The sequence below is a fragment of the Bombyx mori genome, chromosome 23 (genome assembly GCF_030269925.1).
Source record: "Bombyx mori chromosome 23, ASM3026992v2".
Lineage (NCBI taxonomy): Eukaryota > Metazoa > Arthropoda > Insecta > Lepidoptera > Bombycidae > Bombyx > Bombyx mori.
This window is the reverse complement of record NC_085129.1, coordinates 12,727,734-12,742,784: the sequence shown is the minus strand read 5'-3', so window position 1 is coordinate 12,742,784 and position 15,051 is coordinate 12,727,734. Positions and strand designations below refer to the sequence as shown.

General features: G+C 38.3%; 2 protein-coding genes across 6 annotated transcripts; both read left to right on the top strand.

The window, feature by feature from the left end:
• Positions 1-3: 3 nt before the first annotated feature.
• LOC101741837 (acylphosphatase-2) lies at positions 4-7,854 on the top strand. 5 transcript variants are annotated; one of them, XM_062675268.1, is made up of 4 exons: positions 4-121; positions 1,503-1,604; positions 1,906-2,015; positions 7,592-7,854. In XM_062675268.1, the coding sequence occupies exons 2-4, from the start codon at positions 1,545-1,547 to the stop codon at positions 7,710-7,712; spliced, it is 291 nt and encodes a 96-aa protein (XP_062531252.1). In that variant the 5' UTR covers positions 4-121; positions 1,503-1,544; the 3' UTR covers positions 7,713-7,854. The 5 variants fall into 5 exon arrangements, with proteins under 5 accessions (XP_062531252.1, XP_037875159.1, XP_037875158.1 ...); XM_038019231.2 differs by having other exon boundaries at positions 17-121; positions 1,465-1,604; XM_062675269.1 differs by lacking the exon at positions 4-121 and adding an exon at positions 492-1,363.
• An 857-nt stretch (positions 7,855-8,711) lies between these two features.
• On the top strand, positions 8,712-10,556 carry LOC101738459 (BTB/POZ domain-containing protein KCTD16). The gene has a single exon (XM_012695884.4). It carries the CDS (start codon positions 9,164-9,166, stop codon positions 9,956-9,958), a length of 795 nt encoding a protein of 264 aa, XP_012551338.2. The 5' UTR covers positions 8,712-9,163; the 3' UTR covers positions 9,959-10,556.
• The last annotated feature ends 4,495 nt before the right edge of the window (positions 10,557-15,051 follow it).

The following is a 15,051-nucleotide window of genomic DNA, read 5'->3' as shown; positions in this document are numbered from 1 at the left end:
GACATCACATTATGAATGTCATCACTCACTATGAGACATGACTCAAAATCTCAGTTGAAATGATAATCAATTAAGATAAAATTGAATAAAATTAAAATTTAATAAAGAGAGAGAATATCTGGTAAGATAAAATTAACTAATATAAAATAATGATTTGGTAAAATAATTGGAATTTACTGAAATGTCAATACTCGAATAGTTGTTTTCAAGCATTATTTCATTTTCCCACACTTGGTCACTTTCATAAATACTGAATGATTAACAAATCTAAACTGTTACAAGCTTAAACATAAATAAGCATTAAATTAACAAAAATATAGCAATTCGAAAATTTTCCGTAGGTACATAATAATAATATATTCTTGTCAAAAAGTGAATCTCAAAAACTGCAGACAAATATATTAAGTGTATAATCTATGACTGCAGACGTTTTCAGTTATGCTAGACTTTTTGGCGGGAACGCGAGGAGTGAAGTTGTGTGATTTGTTTTATTTTGTCTATTTAGTGTTTCTTCGGGTTTAAATGTGTAATAATGGTGGTTTATTAACCGTTTAATATCTGTGAAAGTGCACAAATGTGGGAAAATGAAACAAAGCCGCTGGACGTAACTTCTCGGGATCCCCCAAAAAGTCCATTGAAAAAATCTTAGTAAATGACCACCATTTTACTGAGATTAGATTTCATCTCATATCATCTCATTTAATTTCATCCCAGTTGATTAATGTCTCAAATTAATCATTTTCATTTCATTTCACTCCATAATATCATTTTTCATAAAATTAAGAATATACATTAAAATAAGACATGACTTAAAGGTCTCAGTTACCAGGTCATAAAATCTCTTAAAAAAAAAAAAATCAGTTATGCTAGACTTTTTGGCGGGAACGCGAGGAGTGAAGTTGTGTGATTTGTTTTATTTTGTCTATTTAGTGTTTCTTCGGGTTTAAATGTGTAATAATGGTGGTTTATTAACAGTTTAATATCTGTGAAAGTGCACAAATGTGGGAAAATGAAACAAAGCTGCTGGACGTAACTTCTCGGGTTCCTCCAAAAAGTCCACTGAAAAAATCTCAGTAAATGACCACCATTTTACTGCGATTATATTTCATCCCATATCATTTCATTTCATTAAATTTCATCCCAGTTGATTAATGTCTCAAATTAATCATCTTCATTTCATTTCACTCCATATTATCATTTTTCATAAAATTAAGAATTTAAAGTAAAATAAGACATGACTTAAAGGTCTTAGTTACCAGGTCATAAAATCTCTTAAAAAAAAAAATCAGTTATGCTATTGGTTCCATAGTGTATTGCACAAAGTGGTTTTTTCAATGATTGCCATACTTAAAAATAAAGTGAGGTTAGAATCTTGAACTTTTGAATTCACTGAATTAATTTCTGTTGTGTTACTTGTAATAATATTATTGTTATTATACTCATTTACTATCGTTACTTTTTAAGTCGCCACTAAATGCTCCGCATTTTATTAATACTGGCAGTGACGAGAGTGCTGCGTTAATTGCAGTCCTATCATAGCGACTATGTTTCGGGCTCTGGATTTTGAAGTGTTTGGCCGGGTTCAAGGAGTTTTCTTCCGAAAAGTATGTAACTAAGAATATTTACTCATTATGATGGTAGAGAATAGTGTATGCGTTATTAATCCATCCGATGGAAATGCAGTGTAACGCTTCGAAACTAAACACGTAATTAATAAAATGTTAAATAGCAATGTTTTAAAAAATAATTGTTTTGCGACCAATCAATACTTACTATGTTTAAATAAATGTTACTTACAAATTCTAAAATAAGCTTTTGTGTGAATACCATATTCAACACAAAAATGACTCCAAAATCTATGTAGTCTTTAGTGAATACTTACAAAAAACATTTCCTTCACAACAGTATACCAAAGAGCAAGCCGATAAACTGGGACTTCGAGGCTGGTGCAAAAACACAGCTCAAGGAACTGTCTTGGGACATATGCAAGGCACTCTAGATAAAATTGAAGTCATGTAAGTGTAGTTACGTGAATTTTTAAATTTAGTATCAGTTTCCTTGGTTAACATTTTGTTATTCAAATCTGACACTTAAAATATATATTATAAAACTAGCTGACCCGGCAGACTTTGTAGTGCCTCAATCGATAAATAAAAGACCTAAACTTTTGTACAAAATAAACCTAAAACAAACAAACGGAATCCATCCGACTGGGGACACATCAAAGGAAAAACAAAATTGTTATTTTTATTTAATTCTGAGCATTTTCATATTTATTTACCTTATAAACCTCTGGACTTCTACAAATAATTCAAGACCAAAATTAGCCAAATTGGTCCAGCCGTTCTCGAGTCTCGAGTTTTAGTGAGACTAACGAACAGCAATTCATTTTTGTATATATAGATATTGTATTGCAATTCTATTCCCAGTAATTAGTACTGGTACCTTTTTGTTGTGTTGATGTACGATGAATCTTTACGTCTGCATCATAGGAATGACTATTGTTAAATTATGTAATTAGACTTGGGAGGTGGAATGGATACCCGCTAAATAAAATGTTGTGGTGTCCAAAAGACTAGCTTTGAAGAGATATTATGCTATTGTCATCATCCTGCTGTCAAGCCTTATTTAAGGAACAGCAAATCTCACTGTAGCTTGGCTGGTATATGACTGGACTTGCTGGCTTGCCTTGACACTCACCTTTTGAAACACTTTTGTGTGCATCATTCACTCTGATTTCAATATAGTTAGTTATATTTGGGTGGAAACGTAAATATTCATGATTAGTTCTTAAGAGAAGAGAAGTGACATTTTAAACACTAGTAAAGCTTCCTACACCATTGTTTGAATAAAATCCATCGTAATTGTGTCTGTGTGTATGTCTGTGATGTATGGAAATGGTATTTTTATTTTCGTGCCGGGGGCCGAACCTTCTACGAGGTCCCCGCGCCTAGGGGGCGCGCAGGGTATGTGGGACTTGATGATCTGCAGGTGTTGGGAGCAGACCGCAGGCCCAAGAAATTTTAGGGCCCTACCGCCCTAAACGACTCCCTTGCACTCTTGCACCCGAAGTCCGATCTCCGTCTGGGGTCAGAACCCGGTGAGAGTAGAGGGGTTCCCGCCGTCAACCAGACACGCGGCGCCACCCCGAGGACGCCCGATCGAGGAGTCTTCGAGGCGATAGTTGACGACCAACGACGTCGGTCTCCGCGGTATGGCGGCCCTGCCAGGCCGCCCGGGCGATGCCGTTGGTGTTCCGGGATACCCCGCTGGGCCAGAACCAACCTATCGGGTCGGAACGCGATACACCGCCGACAGGGTTGCTCTTCCACAGTATGTTCGGCGACGACAGCGACGGTGAGAATGCGATCCGTAACGCAGGCCGCAGCCGCCGACGTGTCGTCCCGTCCTCCAGGTACCAGCGCGCTAGAGTGATGGTAGCGTGAGGCACAGCGTCAACCCCAACGTCAACGTTAGTTCGCCCCGTGACCATCACTGGGAGGAAACTGCCTCCTCATAGGGGCTGGAGCTGCACAAAAGCTCTCCTCCGACCTCCGACACGGCGCCAAGAGGGAAGAAGAGCTCCGCTGCCTCCTTCTGCGAGATGGTGGACTCGCAGAAGTCGAGCATCGCCTGCCAGGACTCGTCGCTGCCGAGCATCGTAGCCACGACGGTCGGAAGCGACAAGACCGGTCCTATTTTTGCAACGGGGACGCGGCGCTGCTCCGCGAAAGCGGGGCAGTACGCGAACGTATGCTTTGCCGTATCCTCGTTGCAGCCACTGCTTTTTTTTTTTTTTCCTACCTAAGCTGATAGCCCTAGGGGCTATGTCAGCGTAACCCTCACTTTAGTAGGTGAGCTCACGGGGCTCAAACCTGATGACGTTGCTAACACGAACCATAGCAAGAGTCGTGCTTCGCAGAATCTACCACCGGATCGGAAACGCGACCCACTGAGAAGATCCGGCGAGAAACTCAGTGGGCTGTGTCTGAGAGTTAATTTACTAGTCGAGCCCTTCGTCGCAAGCGACGGGTTCGACGAGAACGGTGACCGGTGCTTGAAGTACCTAAAAGCACCGTTAGTGGATCGGGAGGATCCGAGATGACGTGCAGCCACTGCAATGGTGGCACTTCGGATGTATGAAAATGGTAGTGCAGGGTAGAGGGGGAAGAGGTCGACCGAAGAAGACATAGATGGAGTGTGTGAATGACGAAATGAGAGAGAGAGAGAGAGGAGTGAGTGTTGAGATGATGGCTGATTGAAGAGAAATTGAGAGAAAAATTAGCTATGCCGACCCCACCTAGTGGGATAAGGTGGAGAAAAAGAAGAATTGTGTCTGTGTGATACAAGTAGCTGCTACAAGTCGGTAATTCCCAATAAATAATGAATGTAAGAACGAGTTATTTCATGTTTGGATATGGATGTTCCTTGCATTTGTGTGAGCTCCTACCACTGGTGCTCCACTCTGTGATCTATCTATCTAAAAGGTAAAGCCTCAGGACCAACCACAATGTTTCCATCCCAAAAAAGAGTAGTAGTGTATATGTTAAGATCTGGAGAATTTACCCTAAGAAATAGACGTTTCCTATGTTGCATGAAGATATTAAGCAGTGTCTGTTAACGATCGTCTTTTATTCCTTAACAATGAGTCACAATGAGAACTGTTATGTAGCATAATAAATACATTAAAATTATGTGACAGGCACATTTGGTTTAGTTTATTTTTCAGATAAGCTCGCAAAGACTGGTACCAACAACTTGTTACAAAGCACTCGTGCTTGATGAACCAGAACGGTTCATATCGATTTGAAGAGTCGGACAGGAATGTAAATTTCGAGCTTAGATATGTCTCAATGTTCGCAGAATTCACATTACGTTCAGAAAAGCTGATCTGTAAAAGTAAAAATAATACCCACAATCTGGTTATAGATACGACGCACTTCGACATTATAGATGTTAACATTACACAATATACCTACACTTTCGGTGTCAACAAAATCGGTAAAAAAATAACCCGCTAAATAATAATGTTTGTAATGTAGATTACCGCGAAAGTTTAAATAAATCCGTAAGCTTGGTACTAATTAAACTAAATTAAATCTAGACCCTTATAGATCTTAGTAGGGTTTAATAGAGGACAGTTTATCTTGAAGTTTTGTCCACATCAGATCTAAAGCAGCCAAATAAAATTAATCAGGTGTTTAAATCGGCCAACGCATATTAAAAGGTTCTGTGGTCATCAAGAATGTTCACACTTATAATATTCGTAAAATGAAAAGTATAACTTACACAAACCACAAAACCGAAATTATAATACATCTTAAAACCGTACAAACTAATATTACAATACTTAGGTAGGCAGCGGCTCTGCCCCTGGCATTGCTGAAGTCCATGGGCGACGGTAACCACTCATCATCAGGTGGGCCGTATGCTCGTCTGCATCCAAGGGCAATAAAAAAATAAAATAAAACTTAATCTTATATCTTATGTAATGCCTGCATTTTTCCTTTATATTCAAGTCCAAATCCAATAGGTACTTATTAATACGTAGATAAATTAATAAATACATGTATATAGTTTTAATACTAAGATTAATAGGTATAGGTTTTACAAATTTACACAAACCAATTTTGTTAGTTATTTAGAAATAATAAAAAAAGCTGCACATAGGTACGATATTTGCCTCGAAATATTTTTCGTAAATAGCATTATCCCACCCATGTTCTATGTAGGTATGTAGTGAAAGTAATTTCAGACTAAAATTACTGAAAAAGTTTAAGCCAAAATTATAAAGTTTTCAAACTTTATCATTTAGTTACGGAATCTTGGAAGCGAGAGAAAACCGTACCCAAACTTACAAGGGTATTAAGAATTGAACAAGAAAGGGTATTTTGACGCGATTCGGTACCTACCAAATTATTTCAAAAGAAAATTTATGTTGTACTTTTTTTGTTTGCCGTATGTATTAGACGTAATAAAAACTACACAGTAAAAAGCTTAAAATTAATTTTAATTTTGATGGTCTTTCAAAAATCTATATCGATATCACAAAATCGTGACGCACAGCCCACTGAGTCTCTCGCCGGATCTTCTCAGTGGGTCGCGTTTCCGATCCGGTGGTAGATTCTGCGAAGCACGACTCTTGCTAGGGTTCGTGTTAGCAACGTCGTCAGGCTTGAGCCCCGTGAGCTCATCTACTAGTTAAGGTTACGCTGAAATAGCCTCTCAAGGCTCTAAGCTTAGGTAGGGAAAAAAAAAGTAACGCGCGGTGGCTGGGTTATAAAAATAACGAAATTTACATATCGTGGTGTGAAAGTGTATTTGGTTTAAGCGACATTTTAGCAATTACCTGTAAAATTACCAGAGCCATTTAAAGTTAAAAATTTGGAAAAAGTATCATAACAAAAAAAAATGTCTATTTTAATGGAGTAAACTTAATTGAAGTTCAATTAAAACGTCGAACTGTTAATGCTTATTATTATTTTTCCTACTTATGCTGATAGCCTTGAGAGGCTATTTCAGGTTCTCCTTTACGTGTAGGTGAGCTCACGGGGCTGAAACCGGGAGTGCTGTTAACACTGGCCCTAGCAAGAGCAGTGCTTCGCAGAATCAACCACCGAATCGGAAACGCGACCCACTGAGAAGATCCAGCGAGAAACTCAGTGGGCTGTGTCTATGGGTTAATTTACTCGTCGAGCCCTTCTTCGCAAGCGACGGGTTCGACGGACGGTGGCAAGGACGGTGACCGGTGCTTGTGCTACCTAAAAGCACCGTTAATGGATCGGGAGGATCCGTAATGACGTGTTTAGGGCAACGTCGACTGTTTACCATTCGGTCCGCAGAATCAGGTATCTTAATGCTAATACTAAATAAAATGCACCTTTAATTACAAAGGTAAAAGTCGCTTATTAAGTGAAATTTCTAACCAAATAGCCTTTCATCCCTTTATATTTATTCCTATTTTCATAATCAAGCAATTATTAAATTTAAAAAACTCACACTACAAACTCTGTAACATAATGACAGTCCAAAAAAATACCTACACAATAAAACGTGTTTTCGTATGGCAGTTCTAGTGAAACAGCAGAGTCCTATATACAAATTAAATTGAATCCCACATACCTATATGCAACTTTTACGAAAGAAAAGTGCAATATATTGAACAGCAGGTACAAGTATGTATGTTTTTTATTTTCGTCATTTACCTCATTATTGAAGTTCATATAAACTTTACATACAAGATGAGTAAAGCATAATGACCGGTTGACGTTTTTTTTATTATTGCTTAGATTAGTGGAGCTCACAGCCCACTTGTTGTTAAGTGGTTACTGGAGCCCATATACTTCTACAACGTACATGCGCCACCCACCTTGAGATATAAGTTCTAAGATCTCAGTATAGTTACAACGGCTGCCCCACCCTTCAAACCGAAACGCATTACTGCTTCACGACAGAAATAGGCAAGGCGGTGGTACCTATCCGCGCGGACTCACAAGAGGTCCTACCCCCAGTAACATAACGTAAACATTGATTGATATCGTACATAGCTAAATAACATTTTGTATGTTTTAAACTTTACCTTTCTCAACAGGATGCACTGGCTTAAAACAACAGGAAGTCCGAGCAGTAAAATCGACAAAGTCGAGTTCAGAAACGTGAAGGAGATCTCTGAATTGACCTATGATAATTTCAGTATTGCTAAAGACCATTAAAATCGCTAATCGCTTTAATATCTCAGTATTATTAGTCGGTATTCCCGAAGTTTAATGTGATATGCTCGACCCATGACTGGGGTACTTCCAATACCATATTATGTAATAAGCTAATTTAATTTTAATAAACGATTGAATCTTGCATGTTTTGTTTATTTAATACACGAGCCCGTTACTTACATATCTTCTTCTTGCTCTTGCCCTTGTCTCACATGTGAGGTTGAAACAGCATGTCCTCTTAATAGGCCGTGTAGGGATTTGAAATGTACTTTACGACCAGCTGCCTCTAACGTCAACCCTCCTTGGTTTTGTTATCTCCATATTGCATCGTGTCTGAAGATTGGACTTTTTCTGTTTCTTCTTTGATGTTTCTTTTACTGCATCCTTACTATACATAGCTATAGGGCTTAGAAATTTTATTTACATCCGAATAATATGTGGACTTTAATCTCACTAATGCATACAAAAAAGTCTATAGCTACGTATCTAGCGTAGAAGCGAAAAGGTTTCAACAAGACATCGCTCGAGTAATAAGTAAAAAGTCTGAGTAAATTCCATTTTATCGGGTGGCGATGACTCTCCGGGGAAATCTAATCTTCACTTGACGTAAAAGGTTCTTAACAAAACAGCGCATTTGACTTGCTCTCTTTAATATATTACCATACAAACTAAAAACGTTACTTTGCCAAAATACATTACGAGTCGCACCTTTAGAATTAAAGAAAATGAGTTTTATACTTTGTACAATTTAAAAACATGTATTGTGGTAATATATCGATGCATGTATTTTATAAGTTTATAAAATTAAGCAGTCCCTTTTAGTCTAGAAAAGAACAATACTTTTTCTGACTCTTTTTAAATCAACCGTATACCTAACTTATAGTATTAAAATTGAAAATCTAAAACATTACAATTTTTCAATTACATTTTTGACGATTACCAAGAATATCCAAAACTATTCAAAAATGATTTTCATAACTGTACAAAAACGAAACTTCGTTGAAATGACGTTACAGGTGGACCTACAGGTGATCTCTATGTTTACAAACAACTATTCTTGTAATACCAAAAAACTTTTTTAGTGATTGAATTATTTTGTTAGTTTGATAATTAATTTCTTTGAATACTTAGGTACTAAGTAGTACACCTGAAAAAGACGTATGACAACAACAAAAACTATAAAAAGTTTTTTGGTATTAAAAAAATAAAATGTAGCAAAAACAACAATAATGTTTGCTATGATATCAGTAAAAATATTTTCGGCAATTTGATGCCAGCTTTATGAGGTTCATAAATAAAACTCCCTTAATAATACATTCCGACGAATCAAAGAATAATATGCCGTCTGTTAGCTAACAATAGATTGCGACCTTGAAAGCTTTTACGGAGTTTTCGCTCGGAAGGGTAGGAAATAATTAGGTTCGAGTCAGTAACCCGGGCTTGCGTTATTGATGGGCTCGCGCGGCGCCGAGACGTGCGGTAAGTGGGTCAGGGAGGGAGCGGGGCGCGCAGCCGCTGCCACACTGCGCCCTCAGCCTCTAACCATGGCGGACGCTCCGCCTGAGGTCCTCGAGCTCAACGTGGGCGGCGTGCACTATGCCACTACGCGCGATACGCTGCTACGCGAGCCAGACTCGCTGCCCGCCGCCGCGCTTCAAGATCCCGACCATCCGCGCGACGCTCGTGGTCGCATCTTCTTCGATAGAGACGGCGTTCTCTTCCGCTATGTGCTCGACTATCTCAGAGACGGTGGACTCGTTTTGCCGGAGTGCTTCAGAGAACACAAGCGCCTCGCGAGGGAAGCCAAACATTACAGACTAGTGGGGCTCGAGAATGCAGTCCGAGAAGCAGATCCTCGTCCGCCAAATCGCGAGCGAGGATGCATCACGGTGGGATACCGGGGCAGTTTTGCATTCGGACGCGACGGCCTCGCCGATGTAAAGTTCCGTAAGTTGTCTCGCATTCTCGTGTGCGGTAAAGTAACGCTGTGTCGAGACGTCTTCGGCGAGACATTGAACGAGTCTCGCGACCCTGACCATGGTCTGGCCGACAGGTACACGTCGCGATTTTTCTTGAAGCATTCTTTCATCGAGCAGGCTTTCGACATGTTGCAAGAGAACGGATTCAAACTGACGGCCAGCTGTGGCAGCGGGACCGCCGGTGGAGCCGCCGAACTGAAACCCGGCGTCGACTCTGAAGAGAATCGTTGGAACCATTACAACGAATTTGTGTTCGTGCGTGAATAGCTACCGGACTTATACGTATATGACGGGCGTTCAGTTAATAGGTGCGCGATTTGCATTTCTAGAAGATAATAATTTTCGCATCAATGGCAATATCAATTAAATATAATTCGAATTGCGTGATTTCGATTGACGTAAGTAATTCACATAGTTTACGACGATAAGTAAATAGGTACCTCAAACGATGCTTTTTTTTCGATAAAAATATAATTAAATTATTTATAATAAAACAATCTTGATAGTGTAATTATATTTACAAATTACAGTAGATTTGAACTTTATTTCCTATTTTATGATCTAAACAAAATTATAAAAATTATATAGATAAATATCGTTAAATTGTTAATTGTAATCGATCATGAAACAAATAGGTAGTATTTAATCTAAATGATAAATTAGTAGTTTAAATTCTCTAGGACTGTTGTATGTACTGTTACCTATTTATAGTGTATTTTCAAATCATTTTATACTCTATGTGTAATTCTCGTTACTGACACCGTGGTGTAGATTTATAAATATTGCCAAATCAAGCTAATATTTTGTGATAAATAATATTTCATTACAAACGTTATTTATATATAAACTGTACGTATTTTATGAGTTATTTTTTTAATTTTATTTAACACGTTGAACACCATGCCGCATCAATATCTCAAAAATTATCCAAAAATCGCTGAGGTGTTTTTCCGCAAATATTGTCAAGAAATAACTTTTTTTATAGTTTTTTATTGCATAGATGGGTGGACGAGCTCACAGCCCACCTGGTGTTAACTGGTTACCGGAGCCCGTAGACATTTACAACGTAAATGCTGCCACTGGTGGTAGGACCTCTTGCGGGTCCGCACGGGTAGGTACCACCACCCCGCCTCTTTCCGCCGTGAAGCAGTAATGCGTTTCGGTTCGAAGGGTGGGGTAGCCGTTGTAACTATACTGAGACCTTAGAACTTATATCTCGAGGTGGGTGGCGCATTTACGTTGTAGATGTCTATGGGCTCCAGTAACCACTTAACACCAGGTGGGCTGTGAGCTCGTCCATCCATCTAAGCAATAAAAAAAAAAACCCACCTTGACATATAGATTCTAAGGTCTCAGTATAGTTACAGAAACAGCGACTATTCATTATTTTTCGAAATATATCAAATGGCAGACATACAGTGACCATCGCGACCTCCTGGACTCGACTTATTGGCGGTCACAGAGTGCCCGGTGCGGCCCATTTGTCTAAACTTTCTGGTCTAGCATTCAACGTGTTAAGTACCACGTCGTGGGAAATTATTTTGGGACCGTTTATTTTTATATGAATGTAATTATGAAAAATGATATATTACAAAACAATATTAATATATTATGTTGAATTTTAATGTTACTGAAATAGAACAACGAGTTTATTTAGAACTATACGTCGTCTCGATATTAAAAAAAATAATTGAATACTGGTGGTAGGACCTTTTAGTGGTAGTAGGACCTCTTGTGAGTCCGCACGGGTAAGTACTACCACCTCGCCTGTTTGTACCGCGAAGCAGTAATGCGTTTCGGTTTGAAGGGCGGGGCAGCCACTGTACCTATACTGAGACCTTAGAACTTACATCTCAAGGTGGGTGGCAAATTTTAAGTTGTAGATGTCTATGAGCTCCAGTAACCACTTAACACCAGGTGGGTTGTGAGCTCGTCCACTCATCTAAGCAATAAAATTTAAAAAAAGAATTAAAGAACTTGACTTTTGTTGTTTAAAAGCACAATTACGAGTCGGGCAGCTCAGCGCAGAAAGTTGAGGGCTTAACGAGCGGAACTTATACATCGTTGCCTTCTGAAATTCAGATTGTTAGTAAGAGACAGAAACTTTATTCGCCAAGTTTTTCTCGAAACGTTTTGCAACATTCGACGCTCAAATCCGTATTTCGCATTCATGTTTTGTCATATACTACGCGAAGTTTAAAAGCAAAAACGAATTGTTAGTTTGGGTGATGCGATCTGATCGAAAACATTTTTTTTAAAGGCTAAAATTTAATGTTATGTTATACTATACATCTGTTCGTTGATGAGTGATGTTGTAGAATTACACTATCACTGTAACTGAAGGCGAATTTCACGTCATGTTTTTTTTTTTTATTGTTTAGATGGGTGAACGAGCTCACAGCCCATAGACATCTACAACGTAAATGCGCCACCCACCTTGAGATATAAGTTCTAAGATCTCAAAAATAGTTACAACGGCTGCCCCACGCTTCAAACCGAAACGCATTACTGCTTCACGGCAGAAATAGGCAGTGTGGTGGTACCTACCCCCGCGGACTCACAATAGGTCCTACCACCAGTAAAGAATCATGAAACTTATTGCAGCAATTTTTTATTATTATACTTATCCGAAAAAACCGTATCGCGTTTTATGTTCGCTCTCAGGTAGACACCGCCCTGCCTATTTGTGTCGCGAAGTCACTTTTTCCGGTTCGAAGTGTAGGACTTCCGATATTGGATGTGAAACTTCGACATTATTAAAACGGTGTTCGCGTTGTAGCGTGGTGTGTATTTGTTTCGGCGACAACTTAACGCCACGTTGAGCATTTCTTATCGCCGTTATTGGCCTTTTTTTTTGTCAGGAGGAAATCGCTGGACTTCCGCCCTTCACTGGGGATGGAGGGCGGAGCATGTCAGAGTCGAACCGACTAAAACCTCCTGTCGCTCAACAACTAGCATCCAAACCTCGCATGAGACAGAGCTCATGAAAAGGCAAAAGGGGGAAAGTGAAGCGCTTAGTGCGGAGCACATCTCTCCCATCGCCGTCCCCCTCACCGTGATTGGGCTAACGCGTTCTCGACCTGTCATAATGTAGATTCCATGTCGGTATCGCATAAAATTCTTAGCTTATACCTAGATGATAACATGGTTTTTACAAGGTTCCTACTCGCTATCGGTACCAAATCGAAGTAATTTGTGTGTTTGCATTTCCTCGACAATCATATCATTATATTGTAAAGCTCTTCGTGGTGGTTCGTAATTTTCTATATTTGTCTCTTTATGACGTAGTGGAAATGTCGGTAGTGCCGTATACGAAAAAAAATGCTTTTACTAACCCTTATTAATTACTATAGAATAACTAATTATTTCAGTTTACTAAAAATAAATAACTGATAATTTTGTTGGTTTTGTTTTCCAAAGTTAATAATGTAAAGATGAAACAAAGTTTGAAGATTCTTACCTGCGAAAAACAATAAAATATGTATCTTATTTGTAAACAATTTGTACGGGCTGGCAACTTTCGGTAATGACTTTGAAATAGGTCGCTCAACTCTCCGAAACCTACGGCGTGTTCAGAACTATGGAATCGAATTGAATATTATATGATTATGTGTCTTAAATTCATGAGTGTTTAAGGTTTTTTTTGTGTAAAGCCTGGAAACGTTGGCCCATTTGGCTCAGTTGGAAATTATATCATTCACCGCATCCAGCATTTTCTTTGCATTCAATATAGAATAAAATATATCTGATATTCGGTGCAAAAGCATTTAAATTTTCCAGCAAACTTGAAAAGGATTTGTAGGTTTTTAAAGAATTATAAATAATGTATCAGCTGTACAAAATTTCTTAATTAATTAATGGCAAATTTTTCTAATATTACGTTTTGAAAATGTTTGTAGTTGTTAGAAAGTGACTTTGTATAACAATTTATAATTTAATACTAAAACGAAACTTAAAAAAAAATTAAAGTAATCAACAATAAAAAAATGTTTACAATTTACTTTTCTCTTTATAATTTTTTTAAAGGTAAAAAGAGTACTTCGTGTTTTAAATCATCTTCTTCTCATTTTAATATTTAACAGCAGATTATAATTCATATAATTTATTATAAATTTAATTCTTACTTAAAATATTGTATATTAATTTTCGTAGTTTAATGAAAACTGGGGGAAAATCAGTGTTGGATCTGAACTCAATAATTATAGAATAGAATTTCTAAAGCATAGTTTTGAGAATAAATTTAGTTAAAAAACTGACTTTTATTTATTTAAACATCCTTTTTTTATTAGATAGGTGGACGTTCTCACAGCCCACCTGTTCTTAAGTGGTAACCGGTGCCCACAGATAACTACAATGTAAATGCTGCCACCACCCACCTTGAGAAATGAGTTCAGACTCAGAAGACGTCCTAACAGCAGTAAAACAAACGAACTAGGGACGATTGTGTCTCGATCACTATCCTGTCTGAACTTCGAAACGGCATACGCATACTGGATTGAGCAGAAGGATTGTCAAGTTTTAGCGAAAAAACTGTAAAACCTAATTTTGATTTATTACATTGACGGTTCAAAAACATCACAAAGTGGATTCCGCCACTAACCTTGAAATTTGTCGTATGAGTCGTCTATTATCAAAGGTGGCAATCTGTGCATTTGGACAAAAAAAATTATTGATATTTCAATACAGATTGATCTGAATATAATCGTCTCCTTCAAAGAATACGGTTCAAAACCTGCATTAAATAAAGGTTAATACTTAACCTGTTATTTATCTAAGATGTCGTTCAGAAGAGTTTTGTGACTGCCAATGGAATACAAAGTCAATAATTCGTTTTTCTGATTTACCAATAATTGTTCAAAAGTCACATTGCCGGCTTTGATAATATTCGACTCGTATATACTATTGTATAGTAATTACGAATATCATAATCCCAGTGGATTTGTTTTCTTACACTGACTGACTGACTCGGTGGCGCAGTAATTAACGCCCCGATTGTTGCGCCGAGGGTCGCGAGTTGGTTGGGTGTTTATTATCTATATATGTATATATTTAACGTATGTAAGTATGTACATATATCAGTCTCTGGTACCCATAACACGGGGAATCCTAGTTTGGTGCCGGATTATCGTAGGTGATTTGTTCCCAATTATTATTATTATTTTTACAAGATGTTATTCCTTCATCGCGGAGTTCATTCACCGCTTCAAATTGCCCGACGATGTTAGGGAACTCCTTAGAGCTGAGAAAGCGTCGATACGCGCCTACGATAGGTATCCTACCGCGGAAAATCGTATTCGAATGCGTGCCCTACAACGCGACGTAAAAGTCTCGCATCGCCGAAATCCGAGATGCCAGATGGT